The sequence below is a fragment of the Aotus nancymaae genome, unplaced genomic scaffold (genome assembly GCF_030222135.1).
Source record: "Aotus nancymaae isolate 86718 unplaced genomic scaffold, 86718_ANA_hifiasm-v0.15.2.pri h1tg000008l, whole genome shotgun sequence".
Classification (NCBI taxonomy): domain Eukaryota; kingdom Metazoa; phylum Chordata; class Mammalia; order Primates; family Aotidae; genus Aotus; species Aotus nancymaae.
The window spans coordinates 31,843,662-31,867,672 of record NW_026988419.1 but is presented as its reverse complement, the minus strand read 5'-3'; the positions used below and the strand labels follow the sequence as shown (position 1 = coordinate 31,867,672).

The 24,011-nt window shown below is 42.1% G+C and overlaps 1 protein-coding gene across 7 annotated transcripts in view; it reads right to left on the bottom strand.

Moving 5' to 3' along the window:
• The window catches only part of MPP4 (MAGUK p55 scaffold protein 4), a 51,964-nt gene that overhangs the window by 10,586 nt on the left and 17,367 nt on the right, over nucleotides 1–24,011 (bottom strand). For 6 of the 7 annotated variants that reach the window (XM_064373160.1, XM_064373161.1, XM_064373162.1 and 3 more), the window contains 8 exons: nucleotides 23,561–23,757; nucleotides 17,941–18,005; nucleotides 12,226–12,243; nucleotides 9,942–9,980; nucleotides 8,041–8,061; nucleotides 4,405–4,419; nucleotides 2,455–2,496; nucleotides 190–360 (listed from right to left, as the gene is read on the bottom strand). In XM_064373160.1, coding sequence (XP_064229230.1) covers nucleotides 190–360; nucleotides 2,455–2,496; nucleotides 4,405–4,419; nucleotides 8,041–8,061; nucleotides 9,942–9,980; nucleotides 12,226–12,243; nucleotides 17,941–18,005; nucleotides 23,561–23,757 — 568 coding nt within the window. The remainder of the gene's footprint in view (nucleotides 1–189; nucleotides 361–2,454; nucleotides 2,497–4,404; nucleotides 4,420–8,040; nucleotides 8,062–9,941; nucleotides 9,981–12,225; nucleotides 12,244–17,940; nucleotides 18,006–23,560; nucleotides 23,758–24,011) is intronic. The other variant, XM_064373166.1, reaches the window with a different exon arrangement.

The following is a 24,011-nucleotide window of genomic DNA, read 5'->3' as shown; positions in this document are numbered from 1 at the left end:
AAAAGCTTGATACAATAAAATTTTACCTATGAAAACACATATACAATAGCTTAATTTTGTTTTTAAAAAAGGTATTTGTATGGGGTCCATACGAAGTTCTACTTTTACCATTATTCCCAATGCAAGACACCTGAATCTAGAAGGAAACCTTCCCAAGGATGAGGAGAGATAGTGCAGGCTGGGACATACCCACGAGCACTATGAGGCGGTACTTGTCTGAAGGGCGTCGCTGGTACTTCACCACCTCCTCGTAAGGGGCACCCACTGCACTGTAGCAGCTGCCATTGCAGCACACACTGGCATGCAGGGGGCTGAGGTGAGACTTCCTGCGACAAAGGCGCATGCTGCGGCGGAAGCCAGCTGGGGAGGGGAGGCACACAGAACATGAGATTCAGGCAGGAGAGATCACTTCTAGCTTCACACCTGATGAAATACGTAGCAACCATGATCCTAAAGTGTTCATTAATACAGTCACGTCTGTCTGGAATTAGAAGATGGGAAGCAATGTAAGGGAAACGTACAAAAATGCCCTCTGTGCTAGCCCATCTAGCACCTGCTCTAGGCCAGGCATTGTCCTGGGTACTGGGGATAAAGGGGTCAACTAATCCAAGACCATTTTCTCATGAAATTTATGTTTTGTAGAAGAGGAGAGACAAAAATAAAAAACAAAAAATAAGTACTTAGAGGAAGACTAGGTGGATAGAGAGTAACAAAGGTGCTTTTGCAGATAGGCAGTAAGGTTAGAGTATCTCTGAAAGGTTGGCATTGAGTAGACATCTGGATGAAGGCAGGGAGCCAGATGAGGAAGCCTCTGTGGGGATGAGCAAGCCACGCCAAGGGAACAGCAAGTGCAGTGGTGCAGAGAAAGGGACTGTGCTTGGAGCGTTTGAGAACCCCAAGGAACCCTGTGTAGCTACAGGGAAGTAAGCAACAGGGAGTATGGAAATGGGGTTGGGGAAATGGCTGGAGCCAGATCACATGGGGCCTCTGAAAAGTGGTGGATTGTGGTGAAAGTGTGATGGGCAGCTGTTGGCAGTGACATGATTTGATTCATGTTTCTGAAAGACTACTCTGGTTTCTGCGGGAAGGGTGTAAACTGTAGGGAGAGTAAGTGTGGCCTTAGGGGAGAGCAGTTAGGAGGCTACTGCAGTGGTCTGGGTGAGAGATGAGGGTGGCTTAGGCCAGGGTAGAAAGAGTGGAGCAGGTGCATTTTTCATGTTTTTCAGGTGGCTTCACTAAGACACAAACAGGTTACATGGTTGATTAGGACTGTGTGATCAGTGGCAAAGCTGGACACATGGATCATGATTTCTGAGCTCCTAGATTCCTGTTTAATCTGCCTTTGGAATCACAGGGCTTTCTGGTATCTTCAGAGCTGTTCCCAGGTCCTCTCAGTAGATAGAGTTAGCAACTCTATGTGTACATATAAATACACATGCACACTTCCATCTATATTTGTATGTCTATATATTGAAAACCATGAGTTCACACCAGTACCTACAATGTCAATCCAACACCACAGGATTCACTCTAGACTTTCCCTTTCCATGCTTATAACTCCCTTCTCTAACAGCGATAACCCTGGCCCTTGTCGTCCTCAATACATTTGTATGTTGTATCAATCAACAGCACTTGAGCAAGATGGGAGACAGACAGTGTCGATAGCTGGCAGAAAGCGTCAGAGCCCAAGCTAGATGAGGCAGGGATCTTTGTAAAGCCTGTTGGGTATCAGAGGCCAAGTGATGGCAGCTGACCTCTTGATTTTTCTCTGGCTCTGACAATCTGCACCAGGCTACCATTGTCCCTTGCACAGATGCCTTCATCACCCTGCTCGTGCTCCTTACTCTCTACCTCTGTGTAGCTGCCTACTCTGCCCAGCTCTACCTAACAGCATTTAGGCTGAATGATTCTGAAAGCAATACAGAAAGGTGCTGCCATCTTTTTTTTTTTTTTTCACGCTTCCCTGATGATTCCAAAATGCATCTAGCTTGGGAAATAACCTTCTAGTTTACAGACCCTGCAGCTCTGCTAGTCTTCCCCTGCCTCCCTGTAGAAAGAAGCCCAGAGTGATTTTAGATGAGTGGTACCTGGTCTTTCACAAAGCTCTGCCCAGGTGACAGATTAGAGAAATGTAGCCATAAGAAGTAAGATTAAAAGTCAGAGACTTTGTCTCTTTAACGTAAGTTAAATAGGTTACGAAACAGTCTAGAAGAAAACAAAAAGATTTGTGTTTGATGAGTAATTAATAGATACCCAGTGGAAATTAGACGAATAACGATGAATACTTAATAGATCAGAATATTGACAAGAAAAAAAGGGCAAAGAAAAGGAAACTAGAATGAGGAACAGGTTTGGAAAGGTCCATCTGCAAAAGAAACTTTCGAAACAGTGTCAGGCTTGGAAACATAATTTAACAAGTGACAGAGACTCACCTCTTATTAATTTACTACCTACCTATAAAGAACTTCTGACCATAGCCAACAAATTCTTCCTTGTCTGGAACACAGAGAACAGCAGAAGCAGAATATGTGAGAGCAAGAAATTTATTTAGGACAAATTCATGAAATCATCTTCAACATTTCAAGTGACTACCTTAGTAGATGGCAACCTAGTTGAATTTAGGAGATGGAGAGGCTCATTAAATGTTCTAAGCATTTTTCATCCTATTATTCACACACAATAAACTATAGAGACGCACTTCACAGAATTTGAGCATTACACTGAATGTATTCTGTCTAGTATGATTAAAGCCAAAACCATTTATTAATTTTTTAAGATAAGTTTCCTTAGGATCTATTTAAAAATATACACCCAGTTTTTATGTTTTTACTATGATTCAATATCTTATAACTTTAAACAAGTTTAAAGTAGCTTTTTATTCTTTTTTTTTTTCTTCCGGTCTTGTTACCCAGGCTGGAGTGCAATGGCATGATCTTGGCTCACTGCAACCTCCACCTCCCGGGTTCAAGCAATTCTCCTGTCTCAGCCTCCCAAGCAGCTGGGATTATGGGCATACGCCACCACGCCCAGCTAATTTTTGTATTCTTAGTAGAGATGGAGTTTCACCATGTTGGTCCAGCTGGTCTTGAACTCCTGACGTCAGGTGATCCACCCGCCTCAGCCCCCCAAAGTGCTGGGACTATAGGCATGAGCCACCATGCCCAGCCTTATTCTTGACCATACTGTGTTTATAACATTATTTTTTCTGCAGGTCCTACAATTAATCTCTTTGCTAGATATGGCTTTTTATTTTCTTCCTCTCAAAGGGGTTTATTCTATAGCAAATAAGCTTTGCTCTATGGCTGCCAAATGTCTCTGACTGGCCAGGACTCTGAGAGACAAAATGAGGAAAACTGCCCAATGCCTCTGAAGCATCTAGAGATAGTTCAGACTCCTGTTTCTCCTTCCACTGAGACCTCAGAAAAACTCCAGAAAAAAATATTATAACATTATTATTTTCAAAATACTTTTTACTTAAGTTCCTTCTCATTTATACAGCTCTGCTCTGATCATTGAAATAATATATGTCTGGGCGAGGTGGCTCACAGCTGTAATCCCATAACTTAAGGAGGCCAAGGCAGTCAGATCACTTGAGGTCAGAATTTCAAGACCAGCCTGCCCAACATGGTGAAACCCTGCCTTTACTTAAAAACACAAAAATTAGCCAGGCATGGTGGCTTGTGCCTGTAGTCCCAGCTACTTGGGAGGCTGAGGCAGGAGAATCACTTGGACCTGGAAGATGGAGGTTGCAGTGAGCTGAGATTGTACCACTGTACTCCAGCCTGGGCAAGAGAGAGAGACTTTGTCAAAAAAAAATATATATATAGATAGATAGAGAGAGAGAGAGAGAGAGAGAGAGAAAGAGAGAAAGAGAGAGAGCATTTTGTTCATAGAATGAACCTTTTTTCTTAACCTTTAAAAAAAAAACACATGTTTTAAAAAACAAAGAAAGAAAACACACCAATATCAATTCTATCTTCTGGTAAGTAAGCACATTTTCTCATTTAGATATGTCAGTAAGTTTAAAAGGAAATGTTTTCTTGGGAGTACATTCATAAAGCTTAATTATTTTCCATAGTTCTTTTAAATGTTGTCTATGAAACTGAATATTTAATCATAGATTTCACCCTTAAAATATCTTATCCTTGGAGAAACCTCACAGTTTGGAAGTATGTTTCCTGAGGAAAAAATGTAAATATTAGGGGGAAACTGTAAACAACAACAAATACCATATCTTTTTTCTTTTTTCTTTTTTTTTTTTTTTGCCATATTCTACCATGCTGTCAAGTTCAACAAATATCATATCTTCATCTGAAACACCATCCTGTCAAGTGTTCATTTTGAGGCACTGAGAGATCTTAAACATAGTTCTATTCGGTATATCTAGGAAATAAAAACAATTACCTTCTGAAAGTTCCTCTGGATATTTGGGTAAGTGCAGAAACAGACATGATAAAGTTAAGCCTTTAAGATCATGTTAGCCATCAAATCAAGGCAAATTACATAAGCAAGGCATTCACATCACCACTAGCAAAAGGTAACTCAGATAAGGCCTGGCAAGGCAAATGAACACCACACAACTGGGACTGAGAAACCCGTTCGCCCTGACTCCGCTGCTTGGGACAGTAACTGTTTCTGAAAGTTGCCTATCAAGACTCCCTGAAGGCCTTTTTTTTTTTTTTGAGACGGAGTCTTGCTCTGTTGCCAGGCTGGAGTGCAGTGATGTGATCTCGGCTCACTGCAACCGCTGCCTCCCAGGCTCAGGTGATTCTCTTGCCTCAGCTTCCCGAGTAGCTGAGATCACAGGCAGGTGCCACCACACCCAGCTAATTTTTGTAATTGTAGTAGAGACGGGGTTTCACCATGCCGGCTGGTATGGTCTCGATGTCCTGACCTTGTGATCCGCCCACTTCAGCCTCCCAAAGTGCTGGGATTACAGGCATGAGCCACCTCGCCTGGCCCTGAAGGCTTGGTTGGCACAAAATGGGGCTTCAAAGGGAGAGGTTATAGGAAGGTAACATGTTTGAGCCTTCTCTCTCCTCTCCCCGAGGCAGTACTGTCAGCTCTGTGAAGGGGGCAGGGGGATGTGGTAGAAATGGCGCTGGGGCTGGCAATGCAGCAGCCTCTGGCCCAAGGGAGCGTCCTCATTCCTTCCCCTTCCTGTGTCTCACACACTTCCATCCCCTGCTGCCCCTTGAAGACAGAGGCAACCAAATACAAACCAAACTGTTTAATTTTCCAGACATCACAAAACAGCCATATTCTGTTTTTTGGTTTGTTTTGAAATGGAGTCTCCTTTGTCACCCAGGCTGGAGTGCAATGGCACTATCTTGGCTCAACTGCAACCTCCACCTCCCAGGTTCAAGCGATTCTGCCGTCTCAGCCTCCTGAGTAGCTGAGATTACAGGCATGAGCCACCATGCCCTACTCTGAGATTACAGGCATGAGCCACCATGCCCTACTAATTTTTGTATTTTTAGTAGAGATGGGGTTTTGTCATGTTGGTGAGGCTGGTCTCAAACTCCTGACCTCAAGTGATCTGCCAGCCTCAGCTTCCCAAAATGCTGGGATTACAGGCATGAGCCACCATGCCTGGCCTTTTTTTTTTTTTTTTTAATGGTGTTTCTGATTAAATAAATGGTATCATCACCTCCTGGAGAAATTCAAGAAAGTCACATTATACTTTATTCAGACTAGAGACCGAAACTGAAGAACCTTAATTGCTCACTAAGCGGTCTAAGTAACAGAGTTAAGCATCACTGAATGAAGCCAAGGGTCCTTCGCTTAGAAAATATGCCAGCTGGGTGCTATTTGTTCCTTAATTGAGCTCCTAAGAAAGCTGGGTTCAGAACATATTAACTTTTTCAGCTGAGAGGAGTCCACAAAGGGTGCTTTACAGTAGGCACCTCCCTCTGCAGTGCTGCTCTGAAAACACTAGCTGCTGACTCATGCAAGGAACGAGATTTCACAATAATAACACCCACTAACACTCGTGTAGCACTTCCTGTATGCGAGGCACTGTTCTAAGCACTTTACTCATATAAACTATTGATCCCATTTTAGAGATGGGGAACCTGAAGGGCAGAGAGGTTGAGAGCCAGAGAACCCGCAGTTAGTGAGTAATGAACCCAGGGTTCAAACTGGTTGATTTAGCTGGAGTCCGTGGTCTTACCCACAGACTCCCAAACTCCCCAGCCTCAATCACAGCCTTCGAATGGAGTGGAGTGTTTTCCAGATAGACAGAACACAGAAGGATGAGAATAAGCTAGAGGAATTAAAAACTAAGCCAATTCCAAACACTGAGCAAGTATAAATAATCAATTAAGTTATTCCTAACAGGCCAACCATCTAACGGAAAATAGGAAATTTCAAAACAACATAAATGTAAATAATTTAGAAAAGTGGTTCACAACTCATCTGTCTCAATGGTGTCTTTTTTTATAACCAATATTTGTAGCAATCTCTCTTTTATGAAAGGAAATTCATAGTGTAATATACCACAAATGTAATTTAAACAATCAATACAATGCTTCAGCTGTAATATAAAGAAACATTTAAGAGGAAATAATTTATATTTTAAAAGTACATATATTAGCCCAGGCACAATGGCTCACGCCTGTAATCCCAGCACTTTGGGAAGCTGAGGCAGGTGGATCACTTGAGGCCAGGAGTTCAATACCAGCCTAAGCAACGTGGAAACCTGTCTCTACTAAAAATGCAAAAATTAGCTGGGCGTGGTGGTGCACACCTGTAATCCCAGCTACTCAAGAGGCTGAGGCACGAGAATCACCTGAGCCTGACAGGCGGCGATTGCAGTGAGCCCATATCACACCACTGCACTCCAGCTTAAAAGTAAAATTCTGTGGGGCCTATTTTGTTTTTAATAATGTCAACATTATTTTGAGGGACAGACACTTGCCCTATGTGATCAATAATAACAAATAATATATTAAAGAAAAAGAAAATTCAGTATAGATGTCATACTTTCCAGTTTATTTACTAGCGATATCGAACAGACAGGATACGTGGAATAAATCATTCAATAATTACAAGGCAATGTCTGCATTCTGTTTGAATGTCTCCTCCATAATGACCATCTTCTAAACCACTGTGCTTCTCATGCCAAATCTTATGAAAACTTTTTGTGTGTTAAAGATTGACCCTTTTATATTTATAATGAGTTTTGTCCAGCAGGACATTCAGAAGATATGTGGGTCAAGAGATACCAGTCAAAGCCTAGGAGTATCCTCAATCAGTGTGGCAATTAAAAAAAAAATGCTCCCATAGAGAGTTCCAAAATGCTGCATCGGGGACAGTACTAGCCCTATGAGAAGTACTGGTTAAGGTAAAATCTACATCTCACAACTGCACTGTTGCTGTATTTTTAAAAATACATTTTATTGGAACCAGGCATGGTGGCTCACTTTGAGAGGGCAAGGTGGGAGAACCACTTGAGGCCTGGAGTTGGAGACAAGCCTGGGAAACACAGTGAGACCCTGTCTCTACAAAAAATTTAAAAATTAGCCATGTATGGTGGCATGGGACTGTAGTCCCAGCTACTTGGGAGGCTGAAGTGGGAGGATCACCTGAGCCGAGGAAGTCAAGGCTGCAGTGAGCTATGATCATCCCACTTGTACCTCAGCTTGGACAACAGAGTGAGACTCTGTCTCAAAATAAATAAAAAAATAAATTAGCCTGGTGTGATGCTATATGCCTATAGTTCCAGCTATTTGAAAGGCTGAGGTGGGAGATTCACTTGAGCTCAGGAGTTTGAGGCTGCAGTGAGCCATGATCACACCACTGCACTCCAGTCTCAGTGACAGAGAAACCTCATCTCAAAAAAATTTAAAATAAAAAAAAAATTTATAATGTATATTTAAGGTTGACAACATGATGTGGGATACATGTAATTACTTTTTAATTTTTTTTAGTGTTGATATATTTAACCTATTATTATAACCCTAAATATGTGTCTAAATTTTATCAAAATGTGGAATATACATTTAAAAATCAATACAAAATATTCATGTTTTTACTTACCAGATTCAAATGTTTCTTCATCTATGATTTTCCATGGAGGCAAAAACCAAAAATGTTATTACATGACCATCTAAACTGAGTCTATATTTTAAGTCTAATTCTCTGGCCCCTACTTCTGCCCATACACCACCTTTTAAGTTTTTTTCCTAAATCAGGATCAAATCAATGGTGTCTCTATGGCATATATAAACTTTAAATGAAGGACATGGTATTCGGCAGTTGAGCCATGATGACAGTCAGGGGTGCAGCAGAGCTTAAAATAAAAAAATAATAGAGGATAAATAAAACAAAATGTAAAAGAAGCTCAGAGGGAAGGGGAAAGTGGAAACCCCTATAGATTGCTGGATCCTGCTCAGCTTTGCTGCAGAGGGCTTGCAGATGTGGGAGGGGTGCATCCTGCCTGAAGAGTAGGGCGCCCACAAAAGGAGAGAGTGAGCGTAGGAATGGCTTGATTGAGTAGGCCTGATCAGGTGACTGAGAAGGATGTGAGATAAACAAATTCCTCATTAGTTAAAACAACTCTTGTTTGCATTTTAAAAAGAGATGAAGGATTAAGAAACAAGAAAGTATATGGAGGGCAATTTGTAATATATGGCAACATTACCAGTGCATGCATCCTTGGATCAGGCAATGCTGCATCTAAGGTATTCTCACACATGTGAAATGATATATTTATGAAGCAATTCATTGTAACACTGTTTATAATAGAAACAAATGGACATAACACAAATGCCTACAAATAAGTGATTATATAAGTATATAATAAACAGTAAGCTGTTAAAAAAATAATAAAGACTGAGGTTCTTTATGTGCTAAGAATCACCTCCAAGATACAGAATGTTAAATTAGAAAAGCCAGGAACAGAACAGTATGTGCATTTTATGCCATCAAAGGGTATGTGCATTTGGATTTGGGAAAAAAAAGAAAAAGATGGGAATGATGAGGGAAAGAGGAGAGATGTATACATCATTGCTTTTATGTGCACAGAATTATGTCTGGGGTGATACTGAAGGAACTTTTAACATTTATTTCCCCAAGAAAGAAAACTGAGTAGGAGAACAGGGAAAGAGAGGAACTTCTTACTGAATATACCTTAGTAGCTTTAAAATTTTGAACTATGTGAATGTACTACCTGATAAAATTGTAATGAAAATTATGGAAAGGAAATGAATATTACTGCAAGTTTAACAAACAATGTGTACAGTAGTATTCTGCAGTTGTTCTGGAAAATAGATGTGAACCATTGAAATACCCACTGTTTTAAAATTTTATATTGTTCTTTCACTTCTAAAAACTAGACTAGCCCATAAAGCAAAGGCAGATGCACCTGTCAGACTAAAGTTCTCCAACTAGTCTCCCGACAAAATCCCAGTGATTCTTAAGCCATTTTAGTTCTGCCACTAAATTTGAAAAATCTTTTCCCAATTTACAAAACAGTTAAAGAATAGAAATGTAAAACCTTTCATGCATGTCTCATAATAATGGAACCTACCATTTATCTCTACTAGAATCTACCAGAAGATGGCATCAAACTTAATAACAAAATATATATTGCTCTTTAAAAATTTGCTGCAATATTTTATGGTATTTCACAAAGAGCAGAGGTTTCCAAGTGTTCCACCATCTGACACACTGAGTGTTCCTAAGTGTTCCTGAGATCATTTTCAAAGCACTGCTTTCTAGGACATTTTCTAGTACATCGGTGGGAACCTGGAGACATTACCACAGCTTCTCCTTCCAAGTGCCAGAACTACAGAAGAAAGATGCGGGTGGAGGGTCATTTTACACATTTCTCCCAGAGGAAAGGCCCATGGCCCTTTGGACACCTCTGCTTCAGATAATCTGTAATTGACATGCTTCATATTTCTTCTAACAGCAAAGCAATCAAGAGAAAATTTTACCTGCTTCCACACATTTCTCGTCAATCTTCATGTCATCTTCTATAAAAGAGTATAGAAAGGGAGGAATAGAACTTAAAATGTGTCTGCATTAAAAACAAAATTCCCAGCCAGGCATGGTGGCTCACGCCTGTAATCCCAACACTTTGGGACGTTGAGGTGGGCAGATCATCTGATGTCAGGAGTTCCAGACCAGCCTGACCAACATGGTGAAAACCCATTTCTACTAAAAATACAAAACTTAATCGGGCATGGTAGTGCATGCCAGTAATCCCAGTTACGAGGGAGCCTGAGGCAGAAGAATCGCTTGAACCTGGGAGGCGGAGGTTGCAGTGAATTGAGATAGCTCCATTGCACTCCAGCCTGGGCAACAAGAATGAAATTCCATCTCAAAAAAAAAAAAAAAATCCCTATGTATGTCAATAAAACTCATAAAATAAAAATAAAACTATGCTTGTCAATAAAACTCAGGCCACCTTATGATAAAGTTACTTTTACAACTAATGCTCACTTGGAGAGATAAAAAGGGCTCTGCATTAAATGCAAATGTATGACATGGGAGGCTATGTAACATTAAATGGTTAAAAATGTATAGCCATAGGCTTTTGAATGCCGCACAAATTAGTCGATCTCTAAACCCCTGTTCTTCATCTGCAAATGGGGATAGTAATAGTACCTACCATATAGGCTAGGACTGAGAAAATGCATGAAATGCTCAGGCATATGGTAAATAATAAATGTGAGCTCTCTTTACCTCAAGTATGTATAAGAGAATAAATGAATATAACATTAAAAACTACTTATCCTAATTCTCAAAACTCTCCACAGCATGATCTGAACCCAGCTTGGAAGGGTTCAAATCAATAATTCCACATTATCAGCTAGGATAATATACTGAATTTTGTTCCCCCCAGTATTCATATGTTGAAACCCTTGCCCTCTCAGTATGGCTGTATTTAGAGATAGGGCCTTTAAGGAGGTAATTAAGGTTAAATGAGGTCATACGGTTGCAGACTTAATTTGATAGAACTGGTGGCCTTATAGGAAGAAAACACACCAAATCAATCTCTCTCTCTCTCTTCTCTCTCTCTCCCACCTCGTCTCCCTCTAAGCATGCACAGAGGCAACACCACATGAGTACACGTTCGCAAGCCAGGAAGAGAGGCCTCACCAGAAACCAACCCTGGTGGAACCTTAATCTTAGACTGCAGCCTCCAGAACTGTGAGAAAATAAATATCCGTTGTTTAAACCACTTAGTCTGTGGTATCTTATTATGGAAGCTCAAAGCTAAGCCAGTGGCCTTATCACCCACCAGGACCATAGAGTTCCCAACACCCCTTCCCCTCAAGGGCCATGCCCAAGCTCCCTTTCACAACTCATAACAGTGGAGCCTGTAACGTGACCCTGAGTAGACAAACCAGAAGCAGGCACCCTGGACTTGCCCCCCTCTCCCTCTCCTTCTGCTCTTGTCTTCCTGTGTCATATACCTTTTTTGTTTTGGGGGGACACAGATTGGAGACTTATACTCATAGATCAGCCTTCAAAAGTCATTCTGCAGTTCTCTGGTTTCCCTTTCCAAATTCAAGGATGAAATGTGGGTACTGGTGGCTAAGGGGACAGCTCTTCTTTTCCCTCTCTGGAAGCAGACAGCATTTTGCTTTGTTGCATGAGAGTGTGTGTGTGTGTGTGTGTGTGTGTGTGTGTGTGTTAGAGAGAGAGAGAGAGACAGAGCATCATCAAAATGAGTCATTCAGGTTGGGCATGGAGAAGGGGAAAGACTAGTAACTGAAGGTCCAATTTGTTCCTAATGCAGGGCCTTTTAGACAGATGGAATCTTGAATCCAGACTACACTGTTTGCAACTACTGACAACTGTTCTTACCTTCTCTGAATGTCAATCTTTTCATCCATAAAATGGGAATAATAATAACAATTTCACTATGATGTTATTGTTAGGTAATGTGTATAATGCAGTTGAAACAAAACATCTCATCAGTTTCATAGCTTTTATTGAGTTATTTCCATATGCTATGCTAAACTCTGGAGATGCACATAAATGTTACTTCTCTTTTCTTTATTCCCCTCAGTGTCAGGACAATTATACTTTGCATACATATCTTTAAATGACATATTTTTGTAAATTAAGATGTCAATGACTATCACACCACTAGTTATATGGGAAGAGCTTAATAAATAGCTGAACTGAATTAATGTGAATTTTTTAACTACAAGAAATTTCTAAAAGACTTTGGAGATAAGAGTTTTTTTCCCAAATACTATTTCTTACCTTCTTCCATAGAAATTGCTGAGTACAAGCAAATGATTGAAGCAGGGGAGAAAAAAAGAACACAATATCTGTGCTATAGCTTCTCAGATTAATTTACAATAAGACATGTACTGTGCAAAAATTATTCTAATTAGTATTCTGGGTTTATTCTCTAGAAATTCAGGGAAGATTCAGTAATAAAATGATAAATGAATACCTCATAAAACTGATACATTTGTGAGCCTTGTAGGAAATGGGGATCTACTTGCTTCTGGTAAACAGCTAGCTCTACAAGGGTAGCATTCTATGAATTTCTGAATTAACATGCTTAGTTCAGCGTATTTTAGGAACCCAAATTTTGAATGGTAGGAAGGAAAGAAGACAGAGAGATGGAGGGAAGAAGGGAGGGAGGGAGGAAAGGAAAGAAAGAGGGAAGACAACTCTAAGTGTACCTTCAGTAAATAACTTTTTAATAACCATCTGCAAACTAGCATCAGTAACACTTGATTAATAAAATTGCCTAATCCTTTGGACTCAGTAGCCTACCCCTAATATTATTTGGTGGAGAGGAGGGTATCATAAGATTTAGGCAGAGCAGAAACATACAAAATTATATTAATTGTAGGATCATCTACAATAGTTGAAAAGAAATGATCTTTTTAGTCGTTTAGAAAATAATTACATCTATCAGAAACATTCCATGAGAGAGGAGACCCTTTAAGTCAGTGGATCCAACCCTGAGGCTCATGGACCTAGAGATTTGTAAGGATAATAACACAGTGTTGCAAACTATTTTCAGCATAGACTTCTAGAAAGTCTGACATAAATCACACAGGCCACACAAGCAAATTAAATCCCAACCAGAGGTTACACTACAGGTAGTTATCAGATGCTAATTAGAAACTGTAATTAGCATTTTCATGTGCCTTTGATAAATGAAATAGAAAGTTTGGTTTGAAAAAAAGAACTTTTTCAAAACATGGAAGAAGTAACTAAAATATCACTATGAAGATTGTGTCATGAAAAATGTTTCTGATAAGATGTTAAGTGGCTGTCAAGATGACCGAATAGGAACAGCTCTGGTCTGCAGCTCCCAGCAAGATCAATGCAGAAGGCAGGTGATTTCTGTATTTCCAACTGAGGTACCCGACTCATCTCACTGGGACTGATTAGACAATGGACGCAGCCCACAGAGAGTGAGCCAAAGCAGGGTGGGGCATCACCTTAGCTGGGAAGCACAAGGGGTCCAGGAATTCCCTCTCCTAACCAAGGGAAGCTGTGAGGGATGGTGCACTCCGCCCAGATACTATGCTTTTCCCACCGTTGTCACAACCCGCAGACCAGGAGATTCCCTCGGGTGCCTACACCACCAGGGCCCTGGGTTTCAAGCACAAAACTGGGCAGCCGTTTGGGCAGACACCAAGCTAGCTGCGGTTTTTTTTTTTTTCATGCCCCAGGGGCACCTGGAACACAACCAAGAGAGAACCATTCACTCCCCTGGAAAGGGAGCTAAAGCCAGGAAGCCAAGTGGTCTAGCTCAGAGGATCCCACCCACACAGAGTCCAGCAAGCTAAGATCCACTGGCTTGAAATTCTCACTGCCAGCACAGCAGTCTGAAGTTGACCTGGGACGCTCGAGCTTGGTGGGGGGAGGGGCATCCGCCATTGCTGAGGCTTGAGTAGGTGGCTTTCCCCTCACAGTGTAAACAAAGCTACCAGGAAATTTGAACTGGGCAGAGCCCAGCACACCTCGGCAAAGTCGCTGTAGCCAGACTTACTCCTCCTCTCTGGCCAGGGCATCTCTAAAATAAAGGCAGCAGCCCCAGTCAGGGGCTTATAAATAAACTTCCATCTCCCTGGGACAGAGCACCTGGGGGAAGGGGTGGCTGTGGGCGCAGCTTCATTACACTTAAATGTTCCTGCTTGCTGGCTCTGGAGAGAGCAGTGGATCTCCCAGCACAGCACTGGAGTTCTGCTAAGGGACAGACTGCCTCCTCAAGTGGGTCCCTGACCCCTGTGCCTCCTGACTGGGAGACACCTCCCAGCAGGGGTCAACAGACACCTCATACAGGAGAGCTCTGGCTGGCATCTGGTGGGTGTTCCTCTGGGACAAAGCTTCCAGAGGAAGGAGCAGGCAGCAATCTTTGCTATTCTGCAGCCTCATTGGTGATACCCAGGCAAATAGGGTCTGGAGTGGACCTCCAGCAAACTCCAGCAGACCTGCAGCAGAGGGGCCTGACTGTTAGAAGGAAAACTAACAAACAGAAAGGAATAGCATCAACATCAACAAAAAAGACGTCCACACAAAAACCCCATCTGAAGGTCACCAACATTAAAGACCAAAGGTAGATAAATCCATGAAGAAGAGAAAAAAACAGCACAAAAAGGCTCACCAGCAAGGGAACAAAACTGGACATAGAATAAGTTTGACAAATTGACAGAAGCAGGCTTCAGAAGATGGGTAATAAACTCCTCTGAGCTAAAGAAGCATGTCCTAACCCAATGCAAGGAAGCTAAGAACCTTGCAAAGAGCTTAGAGGAATTGCTAACTAGAATAACCAGTTTAGAAAAGAACATAAATGACCTGATGGGGCTGAAAAACACAGCATAAAAACTTTGTGAAGCAAACATGAATATCAATAGCCAAATCGATCAAGCAGAAGAAAGGATATCAGAGATCGAAGATCAACTTAATGAAATAAACCGGGAAGACGAGATTAGAGAATAAAGAATGAAAAGGGATGAACAAAGCCTCCAAGAAATTTGGGACTATGTGAAAAGACCAAATCTACGTTTGATTGGTGTACCTGAAAGTGACAGGGAGAATGGAACCAAGTTGGAAAACACACTTCAGTATATCATCCAGGAGAAGGTCCTCAGCCTAGCAAGGCAAGCCAACATTCCATTTCAGAATATACAGAGAACACCACAAACATACTCCTTGAGAAGAGCAACTCGAAGACACATAATCATCAGATTCACCAAGGTTGAAATGCAGGAAAAAATGTTAAGGGCAGCCAGAGAGAAAGGTCAGGTTACCCACAAAGGGAAGCCCATCAAACTCACAGCAGATCTCTCTGCAGAAACCCTACAAGCCAGAAGAGAGTGGGAGCCAATATTCAACAATCTAAAGAAAAGAATTTTCAACCCAGAATTTCATATCCAGCCAAACTAAACTTCATAAGCGAAAGAGAAATAAAGTCCTTCATGGACAAGCAACTGCTAAGAGATTTTGTCAGCACCAGGCCTGCCTTACAAGAGCTCCTGAAGGAAGCACTAAATATGGAAAGGAAAAACCAGTACCAGCCACTGCAAAAACACACCAAATTGTAAAGACCATCGACACTATGAAGAAACTGCATCAACTAACGGGCAAAATAACCAGCTAGCATCATAATGACAGGATCAAATTCACACATAACAATATTAACCTTAAATGTAAATGGGCTAAATGCCCCAATTAAAAGACACAGACTGGCAAATTAAATAAAGTCAAGATCCATCAGTGTGCTGTATTCAGGAGACCCATCTCATTTGCAAAGACAAACATAGGCTCAAAATAAGGGATGGAGTAAGATTTGCCAAGCAAATGAAGAGCCAAAAAAAGCGGGGGTTGCAATCCTAGTCTCTGATAAAACAGACTTTAAACCAACAGAGATAAAAAAAGACAAAGAAGGACATTACATAATGGTAAAGGGATCAATGCAACAAGAAGAGCTAACTATCCTAAATATATATACACCCAATACAGGAGCATTCAGATTCATAAAGCAAGTTCTTAGGAATCTACAAAGATACTTAGATTCCCACACAATAATAGTGGGAGACTTCAACACCCCACTGTCAATATTAGACAGATTAATGAGATGGAAAATTAACAAGGATATTCAAGACTTGAACTCAGCTCTGGACCAAGTGGACCTAATAGACATCTACAGAACTCTCCACCTCAAATCAACAGAATATACATTCTTCTCAGCACCACATCTCACCTATTCTAAAATTGATCACATAATTGGAAGTAAAACACTCATCAGCAAATGCAAAGAACAGAAATCATAACAATCAGTCTCTCAGACCACAGTGCAATCAAATTAGAACTCAGGATTAAGAAACTCACTCCTGATGCCTGATGTAGGCGACAAGAGGATGGAGACTGCAGACCACCATGTCATGTGTGTATCTATGCAACAACCCTGCAGGATGGGCACATGAACCCCAGAGTTTAAAGTACAATTAAAAAAAAAAAGAAACAAAATACTTTTTAGAGAGAGAAAAAAAAGAAACTCACTCAAAACCACACAACTAATTGAAACCAAACAACCTGCTCCTGAATGTCTACCAGATAAATAACAAAACTAAGGCAGAAATAAATAAGTTCTTTGAAACCAATGACAACAAAGACACAATGTAGCAGAATGTCTGGGACACAATTACAGCAGCAGTGTTTAGAAGGAAATTTATAGCATGAAATGCCCACAGGAGACAGCAAGAAAGATCTAAAATTGACATGCTAACATCACAATTAAAAGAACTAGAGAAGCAAGAGCAAACAAATTCAGAAGCTAGCAGAAGACACGAAATAACTAAGATCAGAGCAGAACTGAAGGAGATAGAGACATGAACAACCCTTCAAAATGTCAATGAATCCAGGAGCTGGTTTTTTGAAAAGATTAATAAAATAGACCACTAGCCAGACTAATAAAGAAGAAAAGAGAGAAGAATCAAAGAGACACAATAAAACATAATAAAGGGGATGTCACCACTGATCCCACAGAAATACAAACTATCATCGGAGAATGCTAAAAACATCTGTATGCAAATAAACTAGAAAATCTAGAAGAAATGGATAAATTTTGGACACATGCACTCTCCCAAGACTAAAACAGAAAGAAGATGAATCCCTGAATAGACCAATAACAAGTTCTGAAATAGAGGTAATAATTAATAGCCTACCAACCAAAAAAAGCCCAGGAACAGACAGATTCACAGCTGAATTCTACCAGAGGTACAAAGAGGAGTTGGTACCATTCCTTCTGAAGCTATTCCAAACAATAGAAAAAGAGGAACTCCTCCCTAACTTGTGTTATGAGGCCAGCATCATCCTGATACCAAATTCCAGCAGAGATACAACAAAGAAAGAAAATTTCAGGCCAGTATCCCCGACGAACAACGATGTGAAAATCATCAATAAAATACTGGCAGCCCCTTAAATTCAGCAGCCTTTATAAAGCTAATGAGAGACAATCAGGTTAGTGGGAGGAGAGGAGCCTGAATTCTGCTAAGGTGTAGACTGTCATAAGATACACAATTTCCCTAATAATTTCTGCAAATAACATCACTATTGTAGAACCTAAAATTGGCCTCTTGTGATATCTTTTTAGGTTTTTTGCATGTCTGACACCTGTGACTCCATCTGGACCCACGAACCAATGGTTCCTGTGACTCCACCCAGAAGCAACTCAGTGCAAGAGGACAGCTTCGACTCCCTATGATTTCATCTCTGATCCAACCAGCAAGCACTCATCGCATAGCCACCACCCCCACTCCCTCTCCCAAACTACCATTTAAAAACCCCTAACCTAGGGGCCTTCAAGGAGATTGATTTGCATAACAACTCTATCTTTCACGTGGCATGCCGGGCCTCACATCAATTGGACCCTTTATTTACTGCAGTGCCATGGTCTTTATTTGTGCAGCAAACAGGAAAAACCTGTTGGGCAGTTGCAATACTCACATAGGGTTGATTTGAGGCAGGTGTGAGGCTGGTATGGCTGAGACCACCAGAATTCCCGTTGCTTCCTATGGGGGGAAACAAAAACTGTGAGACAAAAAACAAAATACAAAAAGCCGACCCCAGTTAACCCAGGTGAAAAAGTCCCAGGACAACCACAAACAGAATGTTTCTTAGAATTCTGGTGCCTTCACCCAAGTGAAAAGGGTAATCACTTCTCCAAATACATTGTCAAATACATTTTCCAAACATATAGCCTCTCTCATCTCTTTTTCTGCCTCACAGGATCTTTTCAGAACAACAAAAACTAAGAGTGAGAATCTTGCCCATGATCACAAATTTGCACATGGAGTTTCAGTAAGTGACCCGTAGTAAGCTGCCTCTCAGGTATGTTAGGCTGTCTCTGCAGTCTCCTTCAAATTCTCATGACATGTTCAGGTTTCCCTCCCAGATTGTCAGAGGCTCTCTACAGTTTCTTTAGATGACTCTGCTCCTTTCTTGATCTCTAGAATCACCCCTGGGCTCCAGGGCAAGGCTTCCCATTTTCTTGGCGCCTGAGACCTCTGTTGACTTGTTCCTCTTCCCTTGGGTCCCCCAGCAATTCCTTTGGGCAGCTTTTCCCTGCCTTGCCTACTTCAAAGCAACTTTCTAAGCAAAGTTTCTCTTCCTTCTTCTTTATTCAACACCGTTTGGAGCAAGAGAAGACCTTGAAGTTGCTCCGTTCTTTGTATTCCCAGAACTGCAGCATCACCTTCACCTGGGAACTTGTGAGAACTGCAAATCTCAGTCTCCACCAGAAGCCTTCCAAATTAGAATCTCTATTTTAATAAGAGCCCAGACAAGTCATATCTATGTTAAAGGTGAGAAGCTCTAATTTAATCTATCAAACTTTGGAATGCATCTGAGGTTTTGTTAAAATGCAGATATCTGGGCCTCTGAGATCTCCTGCCTCCGATTCTCGGGAGATAAGTCCAGGACATCTGCATGTTTAAATCAAACTCTCCATGTGATTCTAATTCACAAGGCAGTTTAAAAAGGGCCAATTTAGTCCACCTTCCTCACTTTATAAATGAGAAAAACGATCAAGGGTAGTCAAGCAATGTGATGGAGGTTGAACAGTTAGCAGAAGGAGGCATCTATGCTGTAATCTACAAAGTGACGGACTGGGATTCAAAAGACCTGGATTCCAGGCATGCTTCCCCCCTTAGGATCTTGGACAAATCTCCTAACACTGAAACTTAGTTCCCCACTTATGAAATGGGGCTCAGTGCATTTGAGGGACTGTGAGGACTAAATGATACATGAAACCTTACTGTAAACTCAATTAGCATGGACATGCAGGGCATTCAGATTCATTAATTATATGAAGAGATAACACATACACATAGTAAAAATCTTAACAGCATAAAAAAGTAGGCCAAGTGTGGCTTAAGCTTGTAATTCCAGCACTTTGGGAGGCTAAGGCAGGTGGATCATGAGGTCAGGAGATCGAGACCATCCTGGCCAACATGACGAAATCCCCATCTCTACTAAAATACAACAAATTATCTGGGCATGGTGGCGCGCACCTATAGTTCCAACTACTCGAGAGTCTGAGGCAGGGGAATCACTTGAACCTGAGAGGCAGAGGTTGCAGTGAGCTCAGATCAAGGACTCCAGCCTGGCAACAGAGCAAGACTCCGTCTCAAAAAAAAAAAAAAAATGTAAGGCTTCTTCCCTTCCTTCCACCCAGTTCCTTGTGCATTCTTCCAGAAATATTTTCTGCGTAATTAAAGTGCTTTAATTCACAGCACACGCAGGCCTGAAACCAAGATTCTTGATGCCCAGTTAGGTGATGAGCTCTCTAAATATCTGTGTTTCCTGTTTTTCAACCTTCTTTACCTTCCGTTGGCTACTCCATGGTTAATTTATCCGGTAGTCTGATCTCTCTCTATCTCTGTCTCTGTGTCTCTCATTCTCTATCAGCTTCCTCACAAGGCTTCATCCTTGCCTTTCTCCTCTGGGAGGTCCTGGTTTTTTATTCTTCTAGAATGATATCCTGTAAGTCTTCACGTGTTCCCTCTGGAGGAAACTCCAGAGGAATGGGGCCTCTCACTGGAAAGTCATGTCCACTTGCCAAAAATATATGCTACTCTGGTACAAACCATCAACATCTAACTCCCTAATTTATAATATAGTCATCCAAACTCCTTTAGATGGGTATTATTTTCCACCAATAAGCCCTTTTTGGAGAAGCCTTCCTCCTCACTCTTTCTCAGTTTTCTAAAATCAGATGTAATTTTCTACCTGTTGAAAGTAAAAACAAAAAAGCAAAACAAAATCAAAACCCTCCAGCTACTTGCATTCAAATCTGTCACTCTTATAAAGAGCTCAAAAAGTACTTTATGTGCTCATTCACTATTCCTAAGCGCAATGCTGCTCTTCGTATCACTTACTCTGAGCACCTGAGGTGCTTGGTGAAGATGCAGATTCCTGGCTCAGTCCATATCTATTGAATCAGATCCTCAGGGAGGGAAGGGCAGAGCCCAGGAATCCATATTTTTAAAAATACCCAGCTCATTGTTACTTATAGTAAAGTTGGAGAGGTGGGAAGACAGAAAAATTGTAGATATCAAGGACCTCATTTATTGAGGCTCTAAGAAACTGACTTCTCAAAAGCCACATCCGCCTGTACTGGGGACAGGCCTCTTGTGCAGATGTGGCAGTGGGTTTAGTCTCAACACCTTCTTCCAGTCCTCCGATGAGCCTCCTGGTTTTCTGAATGAGATTCAGGAGAACCCGAAGTGCCTTCCATCATTCCATCCCCAACAAGACATTTGTGCAGACTCTGCTATTGACATATTGCTTCTAAATGAAGTTAATTTCTTATTTTCATATTAGGTTTTCATGTGTCAGTGACATGAAACTTTGAGAACCTTATGCTTCTCAAAGCAGCATAAGAACTTCCTATCATCCTTTATTTGTGCGCTCCCCCAATAAACCCATAAATGGGTTCTGTGTGCTCCTTGCAAGATCCCTACTGGACCCTCCTCACCCCTTTCTGACCTGAAACCGTGAGTACTAATCTCATTAGGCCTTTATCCCTGCTCACGTCCTTCAGCCCCTAGCTCAGGTCACCTCTTATCCCTGTGCTTTAATCCCTATAAGACCCCAGCCACCCACCCACGCCCTCTGGAACTCACAGAAATCTTCACCAAACTTTCTCAGACTTCAGCTTCTTCTTTGAGCCTTTTCTTCTTGCTCTAACTGAAGCCCAACTCTCCCTGCTGTCTGCTTCCCCCGCAACCTTCAAGAGCGGGGGATGTTTCGTCTCCCACTCCCAGTGGAGTGCTGGTGAAACAGCTCTGGGGGAAGGGAGCCCTGATTCGGAGCCTCTGCTGATTTCTGCAGTGTTGATGCTCTCACCGTGGCTGATTTCAGGCTACCACCCTGACTTCGCTGAATGTGGATGTGTGAAGAGGTGGCTCATGTCAGATGGCTCCAGCACATCACTGTGTGGATGTGCCTTCCTTCCACTGGGCCTGGAGGTGGGGGTGTGTCCCTGCTTCTCACTGCCATTTCCAGATGATTCTTCCTCTTCCCTAGGAGCCCCAGCTTTGAGCATCATGCCACTACTTTTCTGGTAGCCATCGCCAGCTCACGCCTGCTCACTCCCAGGTCTCAACAGTGTGCTGTCACAGTTCTCAATGACTTTATCACACATACAGATGTCCCTTCCAGCACCCTGGCCTCTTGGGTGCTTGATCTCCTCTTTTCCAATGACCTTTCCCTCATCCAACCTCAGCCACTGCCTCCCACTGTCATACCCCAGACCTCATCAGTATCAATACCAGCAATCTCTCCTTCATTTTAACTTCCAGCATCCCTTTCTTCTACCAACACCTCCCATCTTCCCAGCCCCAATGCGCTGTTGACCTCATAAAGACCTGCGATCCATTGATCTTACTTCCATCTCACCAATCCTCACCTGCTTCATTTCCTCATCTCCCTCCTAAGCAGCTTACCTGTCACACTCCATCCTTATAATCTCTCCCTTGGCCCCCTCTTGATTTGCTGTTAAATCCAACCCTCTGTCTAATCTGAACCCGAACCCCAGAAGCACTTCAAATGTATGACCTTTAACTTAAGAGGGCACTTAATGCTGATCATGCTACGTTTTACCTAATCTGTTTGTTCTCCAACTCTCACGGAAACTTTTCAAGCTTTCTACTCTCTCTTTCCCAATGTCTCCTTCCCTACCCTGCTCTCTGCTTATAGCTTCTCATTTCACTGAGAAAATAACAAGAGAGAACTTCCACAAGTGCCCGACACATGCTCCATCCTCAGCTGTGCCCTATACTCGGCCTTCCCTCTAGTACCATGTCTATGGATGAGCTGCTTATGGTCCTAGGTTAGGCCAAGCCCTCTTCTTAAACACTAAAGCTTATCTCCTTCCGCCTGCTCAAAGACTTCGACAACAGCAATTCTCTTCTCTTTCTCCCATATCATCAAAATGTTCCCTCTCGGTGAATTACTACGCCATCTAAACATTTCGCTCACACCACTCCACACTCTCCTGTAGCTATTTCTCCATTGTTCTGCTCTGCTTTATCCCAAAATGTCTCAAAGAGTTCCCCATGCTCATTGTCATCCATTTCTTCAAATCCCACTCTGATAAGGAGTTTGGCCCCATTCCTCCACTGAAATTGCTTTTATTAAGATCACTGACTGTCATACTGCTAAATCCAATGGTCGATTCTCAGCCTTCTCAGCAGAAGGTAATATAGCTGATGAGGGCCCCATACAGTCTTGATTTTCATCCTGCCTCATTGGTCCTTCCTTCTCAATATCCTTTACTGGTTCCATTTTTTCTTCTTGATCGCTTAACAGTGGCTGCACCTGGGACTGCTTCTTTCTATTTGCATGCCCTCCCTTGGTATCTTGTCAACCCTCAGCAGCATAAGGTGAGGGTGGTGGGTTGAAATTTAGTAACTGAGGTCTCAACTCAGCCTTGACAGGTGAATCCTTTTTTGTCTTAGCCTGTGCAGGTTGCTATGACGAAGTACCATAAACTGGATCACTTACAAACGACAGAAATGTATTTGCTCTTAGTTCTGGAAGCAGGGAAGTCCAAGATTGAGGAGCCAGTGGATTCAGTGTCTGGTGAGGGCCCGCTGTGTGCCTCATACATGGCGCCTGTTAGCTGTGTCCTCACATGGTGGAAGGGGCGAATAAGCTCCCCCAGGCCTCCTTTATAAGGCCACTAATCCCCTTCATGAGGGCAGCCCTCATGACCCAATCACCTCTTAAAGGCCCACCTCTTAATACTGTTGCATCTGGGATTAGGTTTCAACATATGAATTTTGGAGGGGACAGAAACATTCAGGCCATAGCACTTTTTTAGTTTAATTTCGTTTCCTAAGACTTTTCCCTGTTTTCTAGCTGATATGATTATTCTCATCTCCTTGGTATTTAAGACCCTTAGGGTTTATCAATAAGTTGATATTTGGATTTATAAACCGGTGTGTGTGTGTTCATTCATCTGCTTGTCTCTCTTGATCTCATCTTAACTGTGGTAACAGAAGCCTGAGATTTTGTTTCCTAATGGTTCAGCCCTGAGTCCAGGAGTGATGACGTTCCTTACCTCTTCAGAAGGTGGTTAGAAGGGACAAGCCCAGCACAGGTGGCAGGGTCTGAGATTTTTCGGGCCTGCCACCAGAGGGCATCATTCTGGTCCACAATCTGGAGGATGTCCCCCTTCTGGAAAGGCAATCCAGCGTCCATGCAGGGGATGTCGGGATCCTCCTGGGGCCAGTATTCAGTCATGGCACGAACGTACACCTGATGGCAGGTGCATAATGGCACTATCAGAAGAACCCTTGCACGTGGGCCATCAGGACTTAAAACCATTTCTCCCACTCCTCCACCTGCTACTCCGAACTTTCCTCTCCACCCTCACCAAAAAAGAGAACTTGCCCCTAAGCCTAAGTACCATGACAAAAAGTATCTTTGGGAACAGAATCTCTTAGCCTATTGAAGTTTAGGCTCTAATTTTCACCATTTTTGACGTTGCTTCTTTACTTCTTAGTATCCCA